This window comes from Penicillium chermesinum (assembly GCF_028974085.1).
Source record: "Penicillium chermesinum strain IBT 19713 chromosome Unknown utg000005l:1.0-4115287.0:1.0-4118363.0, whole genome shotgun sequence".
NCBI classification, from domain to species: Eukaryota; Fungi; Ascomycota; class Eurotiomycetes; order Eurotiales; family Aspergillaceae; genus Penicillium; species Penicillium chermesinum.
Genome location: NW_026695315.1, coordinates 480717 through 501476, shown reverse-complemented (window position 1 = coordinate 501476; position 20760 = coordinate 480717). Strand labels below are relative to the sequence as shown.

The 20760-nt window shown below is 51.8% G+C and overlaps 9 protein-coding genes across 9 annotated transcripts; 3 read left to right on the top strand and 6 right to left on the bottom strand.

The window, feature by feature from the left end:
* Positions 1 to 351: 351 nt before the first annotated feature.
* Positions 352 to 1982, bottom strand: N7468_006347 (uncharacterized protein; the record flags this gene model as incomplete). Its single annotated transcript, XM_058475643.1, has 3 exons — positions 352 to 999; positions 1076 to 1696; positions 1749 to 1982. 3 exons carry the CDS (start codon positions 1980 to 1982, stop codon positions 352 to 354), a joined length of 1503 nt encoding a protein of 500 aa, XP_058328533.1.
* Positions 1983 to 2629: 647 nt separating this feature from the next.
* On the top strand, positions 2630 to 3810 carry N7468_006346 (NAD(P)-dependent alcohol dehydrogenase; the record flags this gene model as incomplete). Its single annotated transcript, XM_058475642.1, has 2 exons — positions 2630 to 2809; positions 2884 to 3810. 2 exons carry the CDS (start codon positions 2630 to 2632, stop codon positions 3808 to 3810), a joined length of 1107 nt encoding a protein of 368 aa, XP_058328532.1.
* Positions 3811 to 4172: 362 nt separating this feature from the next.
* Positions 4173 to 5378, bottom strand: N7468_006345 (putative Ras family GTPase (Rab4b); the record flags this gene model as incomplete). Its single annotated transcript, XM_058475641.1, has 4 exons — positions 4173 to 5029; positions 5090 to 5124; positions 5201 to 5265; positions 5316 to 5378. The coding sequence occupies 4 exons, from the start codon at positions 5376 to 5378 to the stop codon at positions 4173 to 4175; spliced, it is 1020 nt and encodes a 339-aa protein (XP_058328531.1).
* Positions 5379 to 6298: 920 nt separating this feature from the next.
* Positions 6299 to 7240, top strand: N7468_006344 (uncharacterized protein; the record flags this gene model as incomplete). Its single annotated transcript, XM_058475640.1, has 1 exon — positions 6299 to 7240. One exon carries the CDS (start codon positions 6299 to 6301, stop codon positions 7238 to 7240), a length of 942 nt encoding a protein of 313 aa, XP_058328530.1.
* Positions 7241 to 7958: 718 nt separating this feature from the next.
* Positions 7959 to 8360, top strand: N7468_006343 (putative extracellular serine-rich protein; the record flags this gene model as incomplete). Its single annotated transcript, XM_058475639.1, has 1 exon — positions 7959 to 8360. The coding sequence occupies one exon, from the start codon at positions 7959 to 7961 to the stop codon at positions 8358 to 8360; it is 402 nt and encodes a 133-aa protein (XP_058328529.1).
* An 857-nt stretch (positions 8361 to 9217) lies between these two features.
* On the bottom strand, positions 9218 to 10927 carry N7468_006342 (putative mRNA processing protein (Mss51); the record flags this gene model as incomplete). Its single annotated transcript, XM_058475638.1, has 3 exons — positions 9218 to 9245; positions 9319 to 9976; positions 10054 to 10927. The coding sequence occupies 3 exons, from the start codon at positions 10925 to 10927 to the stop codon at positions 9218 to 9220; spliced, it is 1560 nt and encodes a 519-aa protein (XP_058328528.1).
* Positions 10928 to 11228: 301 nt separating this feature from the next.
* N7468_006341 (ATP12 ATPase F1F0-assembly protein) lies at positions 11229 to 16971 on the bottom strand (the record flags this gene model as incomplete). Its single annotated transcript, XM_058475637.1, has 5 exons — positions 11229 to 12011; positions 12067 to 13784; positions 13852 to 15107; positions 15632 to 16403; positions 16506 to 16971. The coding sequence occupies 5 exons, from the start codon at positions 16969 to 16971 to the stop codon at positions 11229 to 11231; spliced, it is 4995 nt and encodes a 1664-aa protein (XP_058328527.1).
* Positions 16972 to 18020: 1049 nt separating this feature from the next.
* Positions 18021 to 18739, bottom strand: N7468_006340 (uncharacterized protein; the record flags this gene model as incomplete). Its single annotated transcript, XM_058475636.1, has 2 exons — positions 18021 to 18134; positions 18458 to 18739. 2 exons carry the CDS (start codon positions 18737 to 18739, stop codon positions 18021 to 18023), a joined length of 396 nt encoding a protein of 131 aa, XP_058328526.1.
* A 490-nt stretch (positions 18740 to 19229) lies between these two features.
* Positions 19230 to 20269, bottom strand: N7468_006339 (glycosyltransferase family 2 protein; the record flags this gene model as incomplete). Its single annotated transcript, XM_058475635.1, has 2 exons — positions 19230 to 20078; positions 20228 to 20269. The coding sequence occupies 2 exons, from the start codon at positions 20267 to 20269 to the stop codon at positions 19230 to 19232; spliced, it is 891 nt and encodes a 296-aa protein (XP_058328525.1).
* Positions 20270 to 20760: the final 491 nt, after the last annotated feature.

The window sequence follows — 20760 nt, the reverse complement described above, 5'->3', positions numbered from 1 at the left end:
CGTAATTACCATTCTTTAACCTCACCAGGAGCTGGCTGCTCGATTCGGACAACCTTGTCGCAATTGAGGAGACGCAAAGGATCAAAGGCTAATTTCAGCTATAAAATGTTCATGTCAGCGTTTCACGAGCCAACTCAAAAGAGTGAAAAGGTCATCATCACTTACCCGGCGCATGGCGTCGACTGTAGTCTCACCTAATTCATGAGCAAGGTAGTCTCGTTTAACAAGCCCAACCCCGTGCTCGCCTGTGACGGTGCCCTCCAATTCCACAGCCCGCTTGACCATACGGTGGACAACCCCTTCAGCCATCTTCCTCTCGCTTTCGTTGAATAAGATAATCGCTGGGACTAGTTAGCTAGGCGTCCTCTGATCGTGATGAAGATGAAGCGTACCGTGGAAGTTACCATCACCAACGTGACCACAGATTCCGGCAAGCAGCCCGCTCTTGGTCATGTCCTCCTTGGTGGCTTCAATAATTTCAGGCAGTTTACTCATTGGCACCGCGACGTCCGTGGTCCAGATACGGTCTTGCGGGCTCCTTCGCATAGCCATTACACTCCATAGCGCTTCCTTCCGGGCACTCCACAGCTCCGCCATCTCCTCTTCACCGCGGGCAAATTCGAAAGATTTGCCTGAGGCCTTGGAGGCAATCTTTTGAACCATGCCGATTTGCTCCTTCACGGCAGAGGGGGTCCCTGTGAACTTGAAGAAGATTGTTGGAGCCTCCTTCCACTGACGGCTGGTTGTCTGGCTACTGTTGATACACTTCATCTGAACATCGTCAAGAATCTCCACTCCGGCCACGGGAATGCCTGCTCCCACGACGCCAGTAACACACTCGGCAGCCGTCTGGATGCTGGGGAAGGTTGCCACAGCTACGTTTGTGCTCTGTGGGCTCACAGTCAGTTTGAGAGTTGCTTCCGTCACAAGACCGAGAGTGCCCTCGCTGCCAATAAAGAGCCTTGTCAGGTCATATCCGGCACTGGACTTGCGCGGGCGCTGACGGGTCTTGATCACGGTTCCATCGGCCAGGACAACGGTCAAGGAGAGAACCCATTCACGCATTGTTCCATACCGATAAGCATTCGTTCCTGAACAGCCCGTTCCTACCATGCCACCAATCATAGCTCCCGGGCGGGGTCCGGGGGAAGAAAAGTCCATCCTTTTTGAGTTCATCGTTCAGATCCTCCCAGCCGAGCGCTGGTTGAACTACCACGTCCAAATCGGCCTTGTTCAGCTGCAGAATACGGTCCATGCGTCGGAAGTCGATGCAGACTCCGCCGCGGGTTGACGCGTAGTGGCCTTCTAAACTGGTGCCTCCAGAGTACGGAGTCACTGGAATGACTCGCCGATGACAGATCTTCATGATTTGCGACACCTCCTCCGTGGACGACGGGTAAAGAATAAGGAAAGGCTTTTCGTCGTCCTTGCGCGAGTAAGATGTCCAGTCTGAACCGGCGTGCGACTCCAGATCTCCAGGTAGGGTAGAGACGTTCTCTTTGCCTAGAACCTCGACAAAGTCGGCCCAGGCGGCCTGCAGATTGGCCTGAGAGATATTATGCGCTGGCGGCTCGAGATCCGCGAGTGGTGATGTTGAGGACTTGGGGAAGGAGTCTGGCTTAAGGGAGCCGAGGTAGTATGCGCCGCTGGAGAAGAAGAGCAACGCTGAGCGAAGAAGGGATCCGTTAGCAAAAGACTTCGGTTGAATCGATGGAGTGCAGGGGCTAAGTGAGCGTACAAAAGATGACGGCAGCATATTGGCCAGTTGAGGACCGAGTCTGGTACTGAGCAAAGCGCTCTTGCTCCGCGCGCTCCCTCTTCAGACGCTGCTGCGTGCTCTCGTATAGTTGACTCTTAAAAGATTGCTGCGGTTTCTCTGCGGGACAGCGAGCTGTCACACTGAAGAACCGATTAGGAACTAGAGTCGAACGAGCCCGCAGGCCGCGCAGGGCGCCTCGAATGGCAGGCTGTGGACGAGCCATGGTGGTGTAGAAGCGGAGAGGGAGAGTCTCCGGGTAAATGGGAGGGAGGAGGTGCCAATCGAGACAGGAACGCACACCATCGGGGCTCCACCAGACTTGGCACGGGCCCAGGCGAGTTCGGGATGTCAAGGCTTTTATCTTTTCAATTCAAGTCGATCCTTCTCGCTATCCATCAATCGCATTCTTCGCTCCCTGCTACGTGGATGTGGGTCTCGGTTCTCATCAGAAGGGGTAGGCTTCGTAGTTTTGATAGACATACAAGCATACTCAAGAGGAAAGCGGAGATAACCATGGATATAGAACGCCTGCTTATTTGGTCAGGATCTGTAGGGCAGACCACATGATATCGATGGTTATATCGATGGCTAGCTCTATCCTACAGGGCAAGGCAGAACAAGGCAGCTATCGATTACCATCGATGACATAAAAGGGCAAAATCGGGTAAAAGACCCCCGCGGTTAAAATGCAGGATCCACAACTCGTGGGGGTGTTCGGTTTGCCCTTCCCGGACTTTCTAGCTACACCGAGTTCTTAGGCAGTTCCACGGATCCTTTATAGCTGGAGATTCGACCTCTTTTTCTGCTTTTACTCCCCATATACGACCATGACTTCCGCCGAGACAGCCCAGGTATGCAAGCCCCGGGCACATGCCTTCCCCGCCACGACCCTCCTCATGCAGGAAGCTAATACCTCGACGTACACAGAACCTTTCGTTCGTCCTCGAAGGAATCCACAAGGTGAAATTCGAAGATCGCCCAGTTCCGCAGCTGAAGGACCCTCACGATGTGTTGATCAACGTTCGATACACGGGCATTTGCGGTAGTGATGTAAGCGCTTCTGGCCCACCTTGAAACCATCCTATAGCACGAGCATGGCTGACTGAGGCGTTGTTTAAAATCAGGTACACTACTGGGAGCACGGCGCCATTGGCCAGTTTGTGGTTAAGGAGCCCATGGTCTTGGGACATGAATCGGCGGGGGTCATTTCCCAAGTCGGGTCCGCGGTCACTTCCTTGAAGGTTGGTGACAGAGTGGCTATGGAGCCTGGCATTGCGTGCCGACGATGCGAGCCTTGCAAGAGTGGCAAGTACAACCTCTGTGAAAACATGGCTTTTGCTGCCACCCCGCCATACGACGGCACGCTCGCGAAGTACTATGTGCTTCCAGAAGACTTCTGCTACAAGCTTCCCGAGACACTCTCACTGGAGGAAGGTGCCTTGATGGAGCCCCTCAGTGTGGCTGTCCACATTGTTCGCCAAGCCCAGGTGAGCCCTGGTCAATCGGTGGTCGTTTTCGGCGCTGGTCCTGTTGGTCTGTTGTGCGCCGCCGTTGCCACGGCATTCGGAGCATCGAAGGTGATTGCAGTGGATATCCAGCAGCCTCGTCTGGATTTTGCCAAGCAATATGCTACCACCAGTACTTTCTTGCCTGGAAAGGCGTCGGCGCAAGAAAATGCCGAGCGTCTGAAGAAGGAAAATGACCTTGGCACTGGTGCCGACGTTGCCATCGACGCTTCGGGGGCCGAGCCTTCAGTTCACACCGGTATCCATGTTCTCCGCAACGGTGGCACATACGTGCAAGGTGGCATGGGTCGAAGTGAGATCCAATTCCCTATCATGGCCGCGTGCTCCAAGGAATTGACCCTCAAGGGAAGCTTCCGCTACGGCAGCGGCGACTATAAATTGGCCGTGGGCCTGGTATCCGAGGGCAGGGTCAACGTCAAACAGCTGATCACCGGCACCGTCAAATTCGAGGAAGCTGAGCGGGCATTCTTGGAAGTGAAGGCCGGAAAGGGGATCAAGACACTCATTACTGGAATCAATGAGTGAGGGTGCTGGAGTATTTCTGGGTATTAGTTATGAAGATAATGTGGCGGCTCCTATAGACAGCCGGATGTGAAAATGACACTAGAATCTGACCAAGGAGTGAATGAAAGGTATCGTTGTTGAATTTGAATCGGGTGGACTTCGAGTAGCAAGCGGCTGGCACGCCTGACCCAAGGTCAGCAAGAAGAGATATATCTGCTCTCGAAGGCCAAGCGCAGAGGGTATCCGGTTAAGGTCAAGGAAAAAACGAGATAAAAGAATAGCGAATATTGCGAAAAGGTCGAATAGGGGTATCGTGCAGAAATTCAACGAAAGACATGATCAAAATACGCGTCTGTCAAGGGCCGAGCTGACCTGGAGGATATCTAACAGCAGCCGCCGTTCCCGTGTGACTGAGATCCTCCCAAACGAAAGACGTCTTCCCATTCTCTCAAGCCACCCTTCCAGCCTTGCGGATTACTCGAACCTTTGCCGCCCCGTCGTGAAGTTCGTCGAAGAGGTACTGCTCCGTCTTCTAGCGTTGTCCGGCTTCGGATACTAGACACATCACTAGTGCCATGGCCGTAGAGACCACCATCTCCGTATTGTATACCGCTCTGAGGGTCGTCCGGGTCAATTTCGCCGAGCTCTATCTTAGTGAGAATGATTCGCGCCAGCCGGTGAAAGACTTCTTCTATGCCATCACCAGTCAGAGCAGATACTTCAACTGCAACAGGGATGTTCGACTGTGCCGCCCAGCGCGTCGTATCCGCGAGAGTTACTTCTCGGCCTTCAGCAAGTGTGGCGGTCATGCGAGTACCGGTACCCAGGTAATTGGAACGAATCGAGGCGTTGGCGTCCCAAGGGTTGGACGACTGTTTACTTGAGGTGCTTGAAGGAGTTGGAGGGGGTCGCGCGGAATCTTCCAAGGCATCCGAGGCTGTCGTATCCGCCAAGTCGGCTTTATTTCCAACGAGTAAGACTGTCAGGTTCGGCGACGCTAGCGCTCGTGCGTCCATGAGGAAGGTGGGGAGAGAGGCAAACGAGGCGTATGAGGAGACATCGTAGATCAAGATGGCGCCTGCAGCGCCGCGGTAGTAGGAGCGGGATACAGATCGAAATCGTTCAGTGCCAGCGGTGTCCCAGAGTTGCAGCTTGATGCGTTTGCATCTCGAGCCCGTACCCAGCTTGACAATGCGAGAAGAGAACTCCACTCCAATGGTCTGTGATGATAAAACTCGCCCTACAGTAGAAGAAACAGGGATTAGCGCCGACTAACGCGAGATAATATGATATTCCGTACATTCATTCTTCACAAACCGATGGAGCACGCAGGATCTAAGGAACCAGCAGATTAGAAGCTATCCGTTCCCCCTGTTTCCTGCTAACACGTCTGGAATGAGGTGTGACTTACTTTCCTGCCCCGCTGGGCCCCACGAGGATTACCTTTGCGAGGTAATCATACATGCTCCCCAGTTCCTGCAGGAGATTAGCTTGCCGCAGGATAGAAAGGGGAGAAATTGACCAACCTGCTCCTGCTCAGGAACTGAGGATGCAGTCGAGATATTGGAGAGGCCCCGGGGGCGCACCATCAGGAAAGAGGAAAGGTCTGGGGTGGGGAGAAGATTGAGGATCCCCAAGGTCCCTCTGGTGAGAACGAAAGGTGGTTATCTCCGACCGCCGGCACATGCGCATCGGCCCGGGGATTTGCGGGAGCACCTTGCACTGTCTCTACTAGCACTGGGTTGTATGTTTTTAGAGTAGGATTTGTGTTCCATTTCCTGATCAGTGTACCGGGGTACCTTGATATGTGTATACACGAAGATGAGTCCTGTTCTCCGTACTAGGGATCAAAAGATCCTTGGAATGGCTCCAGCAAAGTGGCTTTGTGGCTCGGGTGGCTGAGACGACGAGCATGGCCAATCCAAGACCAATGGAAGCCGAGGAGTTACTCAACTGTACAGTAAGCTCGCATCTGCCCTGTCTATATTGAGGTGGCACATGCACAATTTACATCATAGGTGGCGCCCGACCTAAGGTAACTGCATGTGCATGGCAGTTCCAATCTTAAGGTTATTCATTTCCTATTCGGTACTTATGCTCCGCTACGCCCGCCAACTCCGCCAACTCCGCCAACTACGCCTTGTTCTGGGAAGGACTTTCTGTTACAATGACTCGAGCAGTTGGACGGCATGACGCATATCTGACCTAGGATATGAAGTTATGGAATTGAAGGATCCTGGGGACGAGACTTCTCATCGTATCGCCATCGCCAACAAAGTTCAGACTAAATACGACCGGGCCTGATTTCGTGGCGGAGCTATCGTATCGGGGACTCCGCTCTTTTGGGTATCCGCGTATTCCAACAATCAAATTAGCCTCGTTCTTTATTTTACAGGGTCCGCTCTCGGTCCATTCCCCACCCCCTTTGTCTCATTTTGACTTAAAACAAGGGACTCTCCAGTTCCTTGATCCTTGTCACATTCTGAAATCCATATTGAATCTTCCAATCATGAAGTTGACTTGGGCTGCCGCTCTACTGATCCTTGGCTCCACCGGGGTCACATCTTTATCAATACCAGACACTGCTGCCCTCATCGACGCAGGAACAGCTTCCGTTGACCAAGTCGTCGACCTTGAGAAGCGACGCGGTGGGGGTGGAGGCGGAGGTCGTGGAGGGAGCAGTGGCGGAAGTAGTGGAGGAAGCAGTGGCGGCCGGACCTCGAGCTCAAGTGGCAGCTCTGGCAGCTCTGGCAGCTCTGGCAGCGGATCCAGTGGCAGCAGAGGAGGAACATCGGGGAGTACGAGTTCAAGCAGCAACAGAGGCGGTGTCTCTAGCACAGGCTCCGGCACTCGTCCTCAATACGGCGGCGGCAGGTATGTCGGTGGATCTGCATCCGATTGTTATCAGATCAGTCCAGCGCTTCAAACCAAGACGTTCAACTCGCATACTGACGGCTCCATTAGTTACTATGCAGGTGGTGCCTCTCGGCCTTACTCGGCAGGCAGCAAATCCCCTCTGGGTATCACTCCATACGTGGCAGGGGGTGCAGCCTTAGGGTTGACCTTTGGCGCCGGGCTATGGCTGTGGCCTGTCTATGCCTATAACTACAATAATGACTACCATTACCATAACACCGACGATAACGAAGATGTAGACTACAAGGTAGTCTGTCTTTGCGAGAAATATCAAGAATGTGGCTGTGACAACAACAATAACAGCACCTACTATGACTCGCTCTTCAACGGAACTGCTCCCCACAACACTAGCACAGTCCAAGTCATTGATGAAAAGGGTAACCATACAATTTACATCAACGGCACCCTGCCCAATGGCACAACCGCGGCTGACGGCACTTCGGCCGCAACTGGGGCGATGACTACCCTGGCACAGTCCAGCGGTTTCTTAGTGGCGGCCAGTATCGCATTGGCATCCGTTTGGATTGGCATGTAGAACAAGGCTTGCAGATATCGCAGACCCTGTTTCACTGGTGGAGACAGCTGGTCTTGGCTCTGATGTCGCTTGTGTTGCTCTTGCTGAGCCTGGTACACGAGGTCCGGGGGGCGGGAGCTCACTTCTTGACACAACCCTGCACCTCCCAGGGGCAAAAAAGTCACACCTGGAGAGCACTTAGCTGGGATTGGCTGTTTGATATTATTCTTTTGCTATTTTAAATATTCGATACCCCCTACAAACGATAGCTTACAATCTATCACCGCCTGTACATTCGATCCAAAGGAATCTCAATATACCCCAGGACTATGATCAGAAGAAAAGTAAATTGTGATTTCAGGGACCACCTCCCAATTTTCAAAACAAACAAACAGGACTCTGTTGGATCTGTAGGCGCTGCACGAGGCTGCGGGTTTCACTTGCGCCGCGCGCGCGAAAATGACGATCCAGGAAGCGGCTCTAGCTGGATTAGGGTAAGCGGGCGCCCCTAAGATTGGAATCTCATTTCCCGCTCAAACCCCCTTCACCCCTGCCCTCCTCTTCTTCTCTTCTTCACTGACCTCAGTGCCATTCTTTTATTTGGGATCCTCCAACCCGACACGGGCTGTCACACTCTTTTTTTTTCCCTCTCAGCTCCATTCATTCTTTTACATCGGATATCTCCAAATACCTCGGTTTCAATAACCCTAAAAACACAAATTCCAAGCATAACCTCACAATGCACTTCACCAAGGCTCTTTTCTTCCTTCTGGCCCCTGTCGCCCTCGCTGCGCAGGCTGCTCCTGCCCCTGAACCAACCAGTACCAGCACACTCACCCTGACTGTGACTCTGGCTCCCTCGGGTTACACCTCCACTCCAACTGTGACCCCTACCTCCACTCCTCACAGCACCAGCACTCCGCTGAAGTCAAGCTCCAGCTTCATCCGAAGCCCATCTTCCACTCCTCTGGCCCGCCCTACCGGCCTCGTCCTGATCGAGACCTCTGCCAGCGGTGCCAGCGCAACCACTACTGCCAGCCCGTCGTCCACTCCTGCTGGCACCAATGCCGGTGTTGGTCGCCAGGTCCCAGGTGCTGTCGCGGCTGGTGCGCTGGCCGTCGCCGGCTTCTTGCTAGCCTAAATGCGCACTTCGCAAGGATTACCTTTTGATGACCATTGTGTCGCGTCAAGGGGGGTCTTGACGATCCTCGTTCCTTATGAGCTGCATCTCCTCAGTGGAGCGTCCTGCTAGCCGCGGCGCTAGCAGACTACTGACCATCTAGGATGGTCGCGTTCGATATCTTTCATATTGTTGGAACTCCGGGGTTTTCTTTCTATTTTTTGCCGAGGTTCCACCCTTCCATTCTTCTATATATTTTCTGATATACCTTTTTTTTCTGAACCCCCCTCGATGACCACCGTGACGTGTTCTCCGACTTCTTATGCTTATACCCTTTTATCTTCGATTCTCAAGCCGATTTTCAATTTTTTTTTGTTTTTTTTTTGTTTTTTTAATTGAGTTGCTATCCATGATTTCAATTCTATTATTATACTATTTATTCTATGATATTAATCTTATTACTATTTTATCACATCCGCTCGGGTCAGACGTAGGGCATGTGGTTTCGCTTCTCGTAACTAGAAGTGAGGCTTTGTTTTGGTACAAGAATTGGAACCTCGGAACCAGGAACCAGGATGTTTGTTTATGTAATACGTAGCTGCATGGCCGGGGACAGTGGGTCTATAGCGCGTGCTCACATCGTCTCCTCCTTGGTACGAGTTGGAGATCTGCAAGGGTGATCATGCATTGATCAAGTGATTATCGACGAGCCATACATATAAGGGATCAACGTTGCGTAGTTCGGAATTAATAAGCATCTATTCAGCCTTACAGAAGAGGAAAAGTTGAGAGGAAACTATCTACTACATGAAGTCCCTTAATCAGGGGACAGAAGAGGGGGACGGGGGGAAGATATCGTACAGATAATGTGCCCGTGTCTACTCGTTCTTGAATGTGGCCTCGTACCTGTAATGTAAACCGGGGTGTTAGCCCAATCTTATCAAGGGAAAGGGAAGGGTATCAAGAAACCACAACGTACCTCTTGCCTCGGAATCCCCAGAGGCCCCAGTTACCACAGGAGACATCATGCGGATCTAGATCATTCAGGTCCCAGCGGAGACTACGGAAGATGTTCTCGCCAGGCTCAAGAAGCAAGTCGAATTCACCGGCGCACTTCTCGTGGACCCAGTTGATGTCCCGCTCCATGTCCCACTGCGTATATCCGGTGCAGAGAATGGGTACTTTCGTCTCGAGGAGCTGAGGAAGCGTCTCTTGCCACTCGTGCGAGCTGGCCGGGTGACCCAAGCCAGGATGGAAAAGCATGAAGCAGTCCAGGTATGGGTCAAACGGCTGAAAGTAATTGGCCTTGTACATAGTGTGAAAGTAGTCGACATATGTGGTTATTTTCATCTGTCCGCCAAGACGGTCCTCCACAATCCCACCGAAAGGGTTTTCGGGGGTCCGCGCTGGCAGTGGGAACTCGGCATCGCGGTTGGCCATGCTTTCAGGTCCGATAAAGATCACATGGATTAAAGCCCGAGGGAACATATACTGCAACTGCAACCATACTTCCCGGGGCAGGGAAGACTCGGCTCGAGCACCCAGAATGAAAATTCGGACGGGAGGAGCCTTGAGACGAAGACCCTTGAGATCGGTCGACTCGCCAGTTCGAGGGGGGTGAAGGGAATATCGAAGAGCTAGAAAAAAAGAGAAAAAAAAGGACTTTCAGTAACTGTCGGGGCTCGAGTACTAGTTCAAGAACCTAGAAACTTACCGCTGAAACTCTTCAATCCTTCCGCAGTCAGCCGGTTCTTTCCATGGATGCTGTACGGGCTCAATTCATGCAAAACGCTGGTGATTGTTTGCGGGTAAGTAAGCATACGGGTGACCTGGCGCAGGGAGCGATCATCATTAATGGCATCATATTCGCGCGTGTAGAGGTACGTGTCCCAATTGGTCATGTTGACCACATAATTGTCATCCTGGACACCGGGATAGTTGAATTCATTGAAAATACGACCAGAGTGCAGGTCATGGTCGTCCTCATTGATTTGGCGAATGGTGTCGCACACCTCGAGGTGAGCTTCGTAATCGTCCATCCAATGGCCTTCCGAGCAGTAAATTGGAACGCCACAGTCGGGGCACTCGAAGTGCGAGTGTGCTGGAGGCAAGTGGGTTTCCTCGGGAGTCTTTCGTGCTTCGGGGTCATGAGGAGAGACTGGCGCGCGGGTCTGCTGGTGGCTCGGATGAGGACAGAATGCATTCTGCTTAATAAACGCAGCTCTTTGCCGAATTGCAGGTGAGGGAGAGTTGGTGAATGAATGAAAGAGATTATCGGACTTTAGGTAGGTTCGTGTATCAACGGAAGGCCCGGTGGACGTCGACGCTGTACGGTGGGAGAGCGATGGCGGAGACGATGAGGATTTCAGATTCGATGCTGGTTTCACGTTGGAAGGCGGCTTATCCGTAGTGAGCCCTCCTAGCGGGCTATTCTTGCGCTCTGAGCCGAAGCTGCGAGTCCACGGAGTAGACACAGCGCATGTTCGCCGAGAATGAGCCAGGCCACGAAAGCGAGTTGGGGTACTGGCAAACCGGACACCTTGCCGGAGCACCTGGAGGCATTGAGCACATGTGTAGCTGCCTGCCATGGTGAAGCTGCGGAGATAGGACTGGGAGTAACATGGCTTAAGTGGTGCCATTTTCGTTTGAAGGTTCTCCGGAGCACGTGATGTGTGGAGCATGAGCGTGTCCGTCGAAAATATGTATTTATTTTTACTTGCAAATTCGATGCTAGATCTATCATGTAGATCAGGTGAATCAAAAGCTCACTATAGCTTCAATACAGCGTCCATGTTGCTTTGCGTATTGTTAATGTAAATAATTAGGAGGGAAAAGAGAAACGAAGTGTTGTATATCCAAGAGTTACAACCCCGAACACATCAACTCCACTTATTCATCCGTGGAAAAGATGTCTTGGGCGAGACTCCAATCCTTGCTTTCGCGGCTGGCCCAGTATTTACCGTTGTGAGCCCAGAATTCTTCACCGGTGATAGGGCACCTGTCTCTCATAAACCACTGAGGCTGGTAAATTTCGCCCTTGGCCTCGCGCTCCCTCCGTTTAGCACGTTGCTTTTCTTCAACGCGGTGCTTCTCTTTGGCAGCAAGATCGTACTCTCCATCCTCCATGGCTCTTTGATCCGGACGGAGTCGGGTATCCGTAGGAGGCAACCATGGTCTGAGGTTATCAGGAAGAGCATTCAGGGTAATGACAAAAGGAGTCAAGTTGAAGGGCACGCCTTTGGGCCGTTCATGTGCTTGCCAAACCAAGAGGGTCTTGGCAGACTCTGGGTCCTGACCAGAGACAGGAGCCTCGAATCCAGGAGTATGACGAGCATAAATTTTGTCGTTCCAGCGACCGCCGATACTCCACTTGGGAGAGCCAGTATTGTCGACTATCTTTCCAGTGACTTGGTAGGCAGAGGATGCCTTCCAGCCACGAGGTTTAAAATCAAGGTAGCAGACTTCACCGGTCGTCCAGTTCTTGATCTCCATCAGACCATAGTTATCCACTGTTGGGTTTCCTGTGATGATACCAATAACAGAGGATGTAACCTTCTTCCAGGTGTAAAGCTCTTCACCCCCAGTGCAGGGACGCAATTTGAGGAACCAGGTACCAAGAAGATTAATATCGAAAGATTTACCGTAGAACTTAGACTTGAGCGAAGATTCTCCCTAAAGAATGGTCAGTAAAAAGTCGAGATACAACGGTGAGAACAGAAAGGCCTACCCAGTAGTCCCACTTTGGAGACTCTGCCCAAGCAGCTCCAATGGGGGGATGATGGCTGACTTGTTCTATGAAGAAGCGGTAACCCTTATCGGGACGCACATATTCGAACGTCTCTCCAAGGAGAGGGTTGAAGGGTTTCGCAACACGTCCAATTGTAGAGGCGTACTCACTCGCTGCGTAAGAAGCTACGTAGACCAGACGCTCCATCGAATCAGTGCGATCAGCAGCAACGTCAAGAAGGTCAGTGTACTCAAGATCCTCTGCAACTCGTTGAAGCAAAGAAGTCGGCTCATTGAAAGACACAGGCAGAGTCATTTTGGTCATGTCTTTGCCAATCATGGACTTGAGAATTCCCCATAGAGAGATCTTGGGTCTGTCATCACTGTCCATCTTCAGCCTTTCCCGCACGGGATCTTCGTAGCCTTTAAAGGAGGGCTTGATTGCAAGGGCTTTTTCGTTACGCGCCTGAGCACTCCCATCCACTGATTCTTGAGATTCTTGCGCTTCAGTGGCTTGATTGAAGTCCTCAACTTCGATTTCACCAGCATCAATGGCGTCAAAAAATTCATCCTCATCAGACTCCGAGTCGTAGAGACTGCTAAGGCCAGATGGCTTGCGGGAGAGGCTAGGCTTGACCTCCTGTTGAGCTGTCTCGGCAGCCTCAGAAGATGCTGCCTTGGGGCCCGGGGCCTCACTTTGGGAAGCCTCAAGCGCCGTAGATGGGTTCGTTGTTGACCGGGATGGCGGGCCGCTGATCCCTCGACTGTTGGCGGTCGCGTTCTCAAGTGCCTCCTTCAACGCACGTTTGGTTCGCTTGCGCTTTTCCTCGGATTCGCCCATCCTCGACTGCAGTTCTTCATGCTCCTGGGCAACACGAGCCATGCTCTCCTCCCACATCCGGCGGAGACGTTCTTCTTGGCTCAATCGGTATTGCCAGTATGAATCGCGGTCTCTGGATATTTTCAAAAGGCTTTGTACCAGTCCCTTGAGACTGCTTGTGGCGCTCTCGTAGGTGGTAAGGGCCTGCTCAACAGCAGGATCAGCTAAGGACATCTCCGGATTCCTGGACCTTTCTGCCTGCAGTGATGCGGCAACACTGGCAAGAAGATCTAGTTGGAGCTTGGCAGATTGAGCAGTAATATTGAGAGCATCCTTATCATTGGCCGGGACCTCATGGCTAGAGGCATAATCTCCATCATCAAACTCGTCTTCCTCCCCATCGGGTGCTGTGGTGTGGTTGAAGATTCGGTTCACATCATTGGGAGTGGTGCTTTGGTCAACGGAGCCATACAGTGACTCTTCCTCCTCAATAGTCGCCGTCTCAAGGGTTGTCCGAGATGCATAGGTGTTAAGCCTGTTGCTGCTAGCACCTGGTACTCCTAAAGTCGAACCAGTCGGAGCCTTACTCGAGCTCGCCTTGCGACTCAGACCAGACTCGGAAGCAGTATCTCCAGTGTTTTGGTCGAGCTTGGCCTGGCGTAGCGCTTCTGCATTCTTTGAGCGTTGACGCTCTTCCTCTTTAGCTTCATCTTTGGCCCACTGGATCGCATTGTTAAGGGCCCAGAACCACCGCTTGGCTTCCACGACGTGGTTGGCCTTGAGGTGATATTTCACTGATGATTTGCCATGTATTTCAAATCGGGTCTTATCTTGAGCATCCATGGTGAGTCGAGCAATCTTCATGTTGATTGCTCCACGGCAAGCAGAGCCAGCGTCATCTGTAGGGCCGGTTAGATTAAATCCGTAGCTAGTTCAACCGATTTCCTAAAGGAATCTCTGGCATACCTTGATGTTTGTAGTAACTTAGAACACCATCCTCCAGAGCGAACCAACGAAGCTTATAGCCGCTTGTATAATTGGTCCACTTCTTAAGATAACCTCTCATTTCACGTGCATCCTTACCAGCTAGAGCTGCCTCCCCAGCGGAGACTCGACCAGCAAGACCTTGAGCATTCGTGTTCCCGATGATAGCCTTCTCTTGGATGCCGCGCTGAGCAATAGCAGCCGCGGGGGATTTCTTCAAAAGGGCGCGTGTCTTGTCATCCTTGGTAACGTCCTGTGGTAATTTGCCTTTCTTGTCGCGTCGGAAAGGATCCGCACCATGCGTCAGCAAGATCGATATCAGTTGTGCGTCTTTGTTACGAGCACCCTCATGCAGCAAGGTGCCCCCGGATTGGAGGGTCGTGCGATCGGTGACCAAATCTAAGCTGTCCACGTCCAAGATCCCTTCCACACGAGGCTCCTCAAGGAGCTTTTCCAGGTTATCATATTCCTTCTTTGCGATCAGGGACTGAATCTCCTGGGTCTTGCTGTCGATAAAGAGCGAGCGGGCCAGCTGCAAGTGCTGGAAGATCTCCGGAGTGCGCGCGACATCAAGAGCTGTCTGGCCTCGGTAGTTGACTATTGCGTCATTTATGGAGGGATGATTCAGAAGTTCCTTGACAAGCGCAACACGGCCCAATTGAGCTGCCAAGTGCAGTGGAGTGTTTCCCTCCCGATCACGGGCATTAATGTCGAGTTCGTTTCCCGAAGATAAGACGAACTCTACGACCTGAGGTTCCGCACACTGGAGAGCGAGGTGAAGAATAGTTGTCCCGTATAATGAGTTGGCTACTTGAGGATCCTTGGACTCTTTGATTGCCTTCGCGATGGCTGTTGTATCACCACTGCGCAGTATCTCGAAGAGACGGAACGTCCGAACTGACTGATCCAGAGATAAGCTTCCGCCTTCCGTCTGCGGCGTCACTGACGGTGTTTGCTCCATCCCGTCTGTACCTTGCTGACTTTGGTTGGAAGCTGTTGGTTCAAGAGCCCGCTGGGATGACGAGGGAGGGGATGGTGGACTTGGATTTGGGTTAGCCTTTTGGCGATGTTGGCGGCTGAAGCTGCGATTGTGGGATAGTGGAGATGATCCACTCGTCGACACTGAGCCGACGGAGGAGGAGTTTTCGGAGGTTTCGTCCTGGGGATCCTTGTCATCCCCCTTGGATTTATCGCGGTGTAACAGGGCAAGCGCCAGGGAGCTGCGGGAGCGCTTATGCCTGGATGGTAAATGGATCAGTCACATGTCAGCCACTGGAATTGATGGGATGGTCTGATTCAGTCTGAATACAAATGCCCACTCATTTTCAATCGCGTCCCTTGTTATCCGAGGTTGGTTGCCCCTCCCTGGAGGACACTGTTGCCACGAAGCGTAGGCCTCATGCGCTGGAGGAAACAGGGACTTGGACTCACCCAACGGGTTTCTCAGACATAATTTCAGAGCCTGACACTATACTCGGTGCATCAGGAATTCTGGAGTCAAGAAAATTCCGGAGCGAGGGAAGTTTGGGGAGGCGGGGGGCGACTCGAGCTGTTTTGGGGAAAGTTGGGGCTGATCGTACTCCGCCTTGGCACCCGTGGCTTTATCAGTGCCTCCGATTGCACTGTTGATATTTACGATTTACTCTACTGAAGACAGATCGCGATTTACTGGTACAGTTATAATTCCACGTCTATAATTATAATACAATGAGTCTGCAAGAAAGGGAGGGGTCTCCTTTAACGAGTCTCGCCACTGACCAACACCACTACACTGCCCAACTGTCGCTTCAGATCTTCTTTGTCCACATCGTGAGTATCCTCGACTTCACCCCACATGTCGGTCTGCCACTTTACCTCCAAGCTCGAGGCCTCGGCAGCCTCTTCGAGTCCAAACTTTTTGGTATCGGTTGCCGATCGTTGAATGGAGCGGAAATTCTCGCTCCATTCCACCAACAACCGCACTGCCACGAGAAGACTCTTGGAGGCCAAGATCCCTCTCTCCAGACCAGCGATATCGTGCGGTGCAAGCTCAGAAACCCATTTTTTGATACTGTCCTGGGTTGTGGGAGGCTGGGCCACAGGAAGAATGCTGTCCGAGCCGAGGATAGGCACGATCTCGAGTCCCGGCCAAACCTTGGTAGACAAAAAACTCATAATGTCCTTGGCGACTCGAATTTGGATTTCGCGTAGACTCTCGATCTGTTTATCTTCTCCCTTCCGTTCAAATGTAGATGACTCGTGCTCGGGCTCCCAGCACAGCAGCGTGTCGGTCTCGAGGTAGCGCATGGCTGTGTTGATGATCTGATCTCGGGTGGTGGTTTCGCCGCGCGCGTCTTCGCGAACAATGTCGGCAGCTCGAGCAGATAGAGACGTCAGCGGGATAAGATGACTCTTCAAAGCCTGTTGAGCGGAGGTCATCGTGTCCCATTCCAAAGCGACAGCATGGGCGAGATGGGGCTTCGTGGGGGGAATTGAGAGGACCTCCTTGGTCGGAGTTCTCACAGGTCTTTTATCAAGCAGCACTTGGTATTCATCTGATATCAGAATGGTAAGTTAGCATATTATTTAGACTTGATAGAAGCTCAAGCCACGTGCATCCTGGCCCTGGAGGTCTTATGAGTCAATCCAGATCATACCTTGCTTTCCATGGATGTGAACATCTTTCCAGAATCGCTTCTTTAACAGCTGAGACTTTGATGGTTGTGAGGGCTCCTTCTCTGTAGCCTGCTTTTCTTTTTTCTGTTCGGATTCCTTCAATGGGACCGGTGGTGCTGGCGGGTTTGGTGGAGGACCATGAGCTGTGATAGGGTGCGCGACGGCTGCGCGGAGTGGGGAGGAGTGAAATTGACGAGCCCTGAGTCGAATGGACAGCCCCAGCTGCGGACAAAACGCAGCGCGTGATAAACTGGCCATGATTCTGATTGAGGCGAAGAGGGTGGAAGTGGAAACTTCTTGAGCTGCGGCCGGACGGGAACCCCGGCCCGGGCCGTGTGGGTTTTGCTTACTCAAGGTGTACCAGACAACCCCGTGGATGGAAGTATAAAGACGTGTCCACAGATCATGTTTTGCGCAGCGCCGATCATGCTCATTTGCAGGGATCATTTGAGTTTGACCTACAGCCTCTCTTCTAGAGAGGCTGCCGAGCTGGGACAAACCTGCTGCACCATTGCGTCAGGGATGGGTGCTATGATCGGGGGGCATGTCCGATGACACCAGGCCTGAGCGAAGACTCATTACGAAAACTAGAATATCATAGTTGCGCATCTGGTTGATTCGAAATTACCAACAGCAGGAGAACGCGAATGACAACAAATCAGAAAACCACCCGTGCATCTAAGAAGCCCGAAGACAAGCCAAAAGGATAAAGAAACACACTTCAAGTTGACCTCCGAGGGGGGTAAAAGAATCAGGGAATCAAAAGATAGCTGAGCTCACGCATCGAGACGCAGAGCACAAAAAGAACAAGCGCAAACCGACGAGATCCGCCCATGCTTTTGTAATTTACATAAAAGAGAAATGGAAAGGAAAACCAACAAAAGCCCTGTAAGCACAAGAATAGCCACCCTTTTTGCAGTTTTTCGAATGTGGACTTTTTTTTTCTGGCTTCGCAAGATGGATCATGTGCTGAGTGGGAAGTAAACGAAGAGGGGAAATGCAACGGCAAAAAATTCCGAGTGGCGCGGAAATACTACGCAACAGCTGAGATGGTATCACAACATCGTGGTTGTGGAATCTCAAAAAGCTTGGCTCCAAAGGGTCTTGTTGGTGGGGAGGAGAGAGCTTGCGACGAACAGGGCCAGGTCGAATCCGAGTCCGTTAATGGCGCATGGAAAAGAAGCTGGCAAGGAGGAATAAAGGCTGCAATCAAAGGCAGCGCTAAAGAGGCATCTAGAACCGGAACCAAAACCAAAACCAAAACCAAAACGAGAAAAAAAACAAAAGTTCAGAATTTTGGACATGGTGGAAACATGGTCGTCACGGCATTTCATCGTAAAATGTTGGGTAAACGAGTCCCGCTCGATCTCCAAATTGCACGAGCGGGGGGGGAGGGGTTAAAGGTCTAGAAAGGCCTCCTCCGGCAGCACATGCAAAAGGGCGTCTCTCGCAGAACCTGAAGAAGTCTTTTGTCCCACAGGAGATGCCAAAAGACCTTAATTGGTAAGGTAGCTGGGATAATATGGCTGCTTTCTGCGGTCGGCATCGGTGAGTTTCTTCATACGCTCGGCGTCGTAGTCGTCGGCACCGTCACGGCTACCCCAAGTGGTCTGGAGAGAGGAGGTTAGCGAGTATCCTCCAGTATTCGCAACAGAAAACCAATCACAATACGCAGATCTGAGCACAAAGCAAAAAGCCGGAAAAGGTAAGAGAGGCATCGCACGGGAAGGGCGAGTGGGTATAGACAGCTGCACGAGGCACCAGTTGTGATCAAAGCGTAGGAATGAGGGCTTATCATAGGGAGAACCAAGAAAGCGGAAGAGGGACGCGTCTTAGCCAAAAACCACAGACCCGCTCCAAATCACCCAAACACCCCTCAAAAAACACAAGGCTATTTCAATTGCGAAAAGAACTCAAAAAATACGATACGTACCACATTCAATGTCATCACAGCATACACCTTGATTGCGCCGTGGAAATATCCAAAGAGGATAGAGACGGGCAACAGGATCCAGTCCACAGGATATCGGATATAGTGGCCCAGGAGCTTGATGAACTTGCTGATAAACATCCAGATGTATAGAGCCCGGAGGGCTCGATTGTTGAAAACTTCACCATAAGGGGCTGTGGCTCGAGCGCACAACCAAATCAGCAGTAAATCCCCGAGCAGGGCGGGGGCGATAACGTCGTCATGTGGACGGCATAAGCGCTCCATGGTTGGCGACTATTGACACGTTAGCTACTGCGGCTGAAAGAAAAAAAAAAGAAAGAAAAGAAAAGAAAAGAAAAAAGCGTATGGATCATGTCTTCAAGTCAAGCTTTGGCAACCTCCGTGGCCGATTGAGGAACGAAAACAACAAAAATCCCCTGTAGAGAACTAGAAATAGCTCGAGATCGACGGGTTTGTTTCAGGCAAATTCGGCATCTCCAAAGACAGCCCTTTTGCCTTGTTTCCACCCACACCAGCTTCGGAGGTTACCCTGGTTACCCACATGCCCTTTGGCGGAGTTTCAATCAAAGGAACCGAGGGAAGAACCGAGGGAAAGCGGCGTCGCGCCCGAGCATGCAAATGGCAGATGCAGGCGACATGCATGGTAAATGCTTCGGGTGAAGCCATCCGAGGAGGTCGCAAGGTCGGGGAAAAGCATTGTCCAACGAGGGAAGCGGAGAAGGGGGGGGGGAGAAAAACGAGAGGGTGTCACTTACTACCAGATGTGCTTCTCGTCGCACATGCTCGTCAAATTGCTCCGCCAATTGCTTCTCGACCAGCGCGCGCATTGCTTTAAGAATCGGGGGTTATCTTCCAGTGTGGTGAGCACCTCGGCCTCCGGGTGGTATTGCATGAAAGTCTCCCAGCCATGCGAGACCATCCAACGGGTAATGAAGTTGTCATCGTCCGCATTGAGCTGATATCGGCCGAACCACCATTCCTCGTTGGTGAACGCATAGGTGAATCCCTCGTCCTGGAGAATCTTGGTTCGATAGGCTACCGTGCGGCCTGACATGCATGGTAGTCCACCGTCCAGATTGGTCGTAGCCCCGCAGTCGAAGTTGCGACGCTCGAGATACAAGGCGCCGAGGAAGCCCCAGATGCGCTGTGAGAGGGTTGGCGCAACGGCACGACGTAATCGCTGGCAAGTCACCACTCCTCCATACCGCTCGTCCTTCTCAAACGGAGCCAGAATCCATGGGAGCACTGTCGAGGGCCAGCTCACATCGTCGTCGGCAAGCAAGGTGATCGGTGTCCGGACCTCTGGAATCGCTCTGGTCATTTGGCGGCGCTTATTCGGGTGCGTGACGGTAAATAAACGAATACGTGATTTGGAAGCCGGCATCACATCCAACATTCGCTCGGCCTTCTTCCGATTGGCTTCAATTGTGACCAAAAGGATCTCAAATGGTTGGTTTTCGAGGATCGAGCGAATTGTCTCAACCAGTTCATCACCACAACCTTCCAGCGTAGGAATAATGACCGTCACATCTTGAGAGGTCAATTTGGGGTTTTTCCGGGGGCGGGATCGGCGTGAAAGACCAGAAGGAAACCAGGTTAACCACTAAGCGGACATAGCGATAGAGGCTAATTTCAGATAGTTAGCTCCCCGGAACGAAAATTAAGTAAATCCAAGGGTCTCTCGGAGTCTCGAAGTGATTGGCCACTGCCAATTCCTTCCGAATCACGATTCCAAAGACAAGGGTGGCAAACTAACAATAAGGCGATGAATGCTCGCATGAACGGGAAAGCCATGGTGGAGACGCGTAGACCGATTGCCCTCTGCCAGAATGGTTCGCAATGTTCGCCGATTTCGATGGATCTTCAATTTTGACGTCTGCCAATTCGCGTCAGCTCAAGAATAGGGAAGAATTTGAAACGCGTTCTGAGGTTCTTACCTGCGACCAAGTTGTCCCACACGGCCAACTATGGTAAAAAGGATGGGCTGGTTAGGGAAGAATGAGGAAGCAGGGAGAAAACGAAAGTCGGAGAACGATACGGCTTCCTCAACCAGCCCAGATCAGATTGAGGGAAAGGGAATGGAGAACAAGAAAAAAAAAATTATAAGAGAGGACAAAGTACATGGGAGTCGACCGTGGTTAATTTGTAGGGGAGCACAATGCCCACGACGACAATCCTGATACTAACCCACGCGAACAATTGAACCAGATTTAAGAAAAAAGAAAAGAAAAAGAAAAGAAAAAGGCTAAATCCATAAAAGAAAAAAGAAATCGAGAAAAGATTTT